Here is a 2,717-nt window from a genome sequence, read left to right as displayed (position 1 = left end):
CTCGGTGTTAAACTCCTCGTGAGTTCTCCCTTTTTTTCGAAAAAGAAAATAAATATCGGACTGTTTAAATTTTAAAAAGATGTAGTAATTTGAGAATGCACCTAACACCATATATTCCTTCTATTAAATTCCACAAAATATTAATTAGGCACATGTTAGATTACTAAAATCTAATTCACGTATTTAAGCTAAATTTTCACTAAAAGAAACTATACTTATTTAATTAATATGCATAAAAATTAGTTGCACTCAACATAGGCAAAAAAAATGATAACATCTCTTTCGTGAAGAGCTAATTTTAAAATAAGCCAAAATTACCTTCTTAAATTGTAGCTTAATTAAATAAGTTTTCGGAAGAGCTTGTGGGATTATTTTACTACAACCCAACTTATTCCCTATTTTATTACTTCATGGCCCAAGATAAATAAAATAAAAGAGACCAACATATACAGACTTTCCCTTTCCTCCTTCACCACTAAATCCCTAAATCTCTCCACAAAATGGAACGGCCCCCCCTTTCTCCTCACTTCTGCTTCTGCAACTTCCAGCACCGCCGTCGCTGCAGCGAGCACGGCGACGCACCGCCACCACCGTGCGCAGCCACTGCCGCCGCCGCCATCTCCAGATCTCCCTCTCGTTCAGGTCAGCCGCCGCCGCGGAGGACGCTGTCACCTCGCGCAGCCCCAGCCACCGTCGCCTTCCCCTTCGTGCGCGTCGCTGCCGCCGCTGTGCATGCACAAGCGGCGGCTCTGGCATCTCCCCTACACCCTTACTACACCACCGGCAGCCTCCCCAACACTGCTACGGCTACTGACTCCCCTCTCCGACAACACCACAACCACCATTTACTTTCTCCCGACAGTAAGAATTTCATCCTATGTTGTCTAGACTTTTACTTTGTTAAATTATACATAGATAAAGTTCTAGGTGTTTGAAACATGTAGATGGGTGAAAGTTACAATATTGATGGTTGATTTGGGGGTATGACACTGTTTTCATCGACGACGGAGTGCCGGAAATCCGGAAGATTCAACCTCTAAGATAAGTCTCACTAACTGCCCTATGTTAGTTCTCCTATTTCAATAGCTTGGGGAAATATTGGTTTTAGCATGCTACTTGTAAGTTTTGGTGAAACTCGGAGCATTTGTTGTGTTATTGTGAGTTCTTGATGTAATATGTGATACAGTGGTGCCTAGCATGTGTGTTCCTATATTTCATATCTAGTGTGAATGGATGTATATGCATAAAGAAAATGAAAGGAGGCTTGGGGTTACCTTTTTATGTGGGGGCGGGGTGGTGTTGGATTGGGGACTTGATTCTACAAGTGTGTGCAAATCTTCCTCCTTAGACTCTGTCCGATATGGAAATTGAGTGGGCAGAGGAAATAGTATGTGGGGTGTGTGAAAGAATTATGTGGGGTTTGTGAAGGGGTGATTAGGATATATGATGGTGATGTTTTATGGTGAAGGAAAGTGAGTAAATATACTGATCTATAAAAGATGGCAAACGTAACCTGCAATCATTCTTGGAGAGAATGTTCACCATAGTGTCAGAGGATGAGGATTTTTTCCATACTTCATAAATGTTGCATTTATTGTTTCTACTACTCATCAAGTAGCATTAAATGCATTGTCATGACAAAGTCCTTCTCGGATAAGCTAAAAAAAATATATATATATATATATATATTAATTAATTATTTTTTTATTGGTATTTGCTTACTTAATCATTTAATTTGGTGTAGGTACAATCGGCTCAAGTTCGTGGCTGTCCGCGTTGAAGTATCCGATTTTTCGTAGGATGTATCAAATTAAAGTTTGTTGGACTTTTATCGGATGTATCCGATATTATTAAAATTTGATTTTTGGGATCTTATTTATTTATTAAAATTATTACATTCTTACAGGTGTAATATATCTATATTTTCTATTCACTTGTCTAACATTAAAACAACAACGACAAATTATCGTGGCTCGGATTTAATCGCATAAAAGTTACTTATATAAGTAATCAAGCTAATAATATTGTTTCTAAAAATATCGGCTTAGCGGGTCGTTACATACTATCCTTCTTAGAAGAAATTTCGTCCCGAAATTTAGGATGTGTTTAAACAAAAAGCTCAGGATATTTTTCCTTCATTTTCTCTTCTAGCTCCCATGTTGCTTCTTCCTGTCCGTGGTTTTTCCACAAAACCTTCACTGTAGTAATCGACTTGTTCCGAAGTTGTTGCACCTTCCGGTCTAGTATTTCTATCGACTTTTCTTCGTAGCTCAGGTCAGGTTCTAAAGCGATTTCTTCGTGACGGATCACATGTTTCGGGTCGAACACGTACCTCCGAAGTTGGGAGACGTGGAACACGTTGTGAACATTCCAAAAATTGGGTGGTAATGCTAAACGATATGCTACCGGGCCCACTTCTTCCAGAATTTCATAGGGTCCAATAAATCGTGGTTTCAGCTTTCCTCTGAGTCCAAATCGGGTTATTCCTTTGGAAGGAGATACTTTCAAAAAGACTTTCTCCCCGATGTTAAATTTTAATTCCGTTCGACGCTCATCGGCGTAGGATTTTTGCCTGTTTTGCGCTTCCTTGATCCGACTACGGATTTGTCTCACAATTTCAATCATTTCTGCCATGGACTCTGGGCCTAAAACTTTTCTCTCGCCTACTTCATCCCAATAGAATGGAGATCGACATTTTCTCCCATATAGTGCCTCAT

At 39.6% G+C, this 2,717-nt stretch overlaps 1 protein-coding gene across 1 annotated transcript; it reads left to right on the top strand.

Moving 5' to 3' along the window:
• Nucleotides 1–482: 482 nt before the first annotated feature.
• Nucleotides 483–1,629, top strand: LOC121807602. Its single transcript, XM_042207868.1, has 2 exons — nucleotides 483–861; nucleotides 945–1,629. The coding sequence occupies exons 1-2, from the start codon at nucleotides 501–503 to the stop codon at nucleotides 950–952; spliced, it is 369 nt and encodes a 122-aa protein (XP_042063802.1). The 5' UTR covers nucleotides 483–500; the 3' UTR covers nucleotides 953–1,629.
• The last annotated feature ends 1,088 nt before the right edge of the window (nucleotides 1,630–2,717 follow it).

This window comes from Salvia splendens, chromosome 6 (assembly GCF_004379255.2).
Source record: "Salvia splendens isolate huo1 chromosome 6, SspV2, whole genome shotgun sequence".
Lineage (NCBI taxonomy): Eukaryota > Viridiplantae > Streptophyta > Magnoliopsida > Lamiales > Lamiaceae > Salvia > Salvia splendens.
Note: the sequence above shows the minus strand (reverse complement) of the source record. Positions and strands in the feature narration are given on the sequence as shown.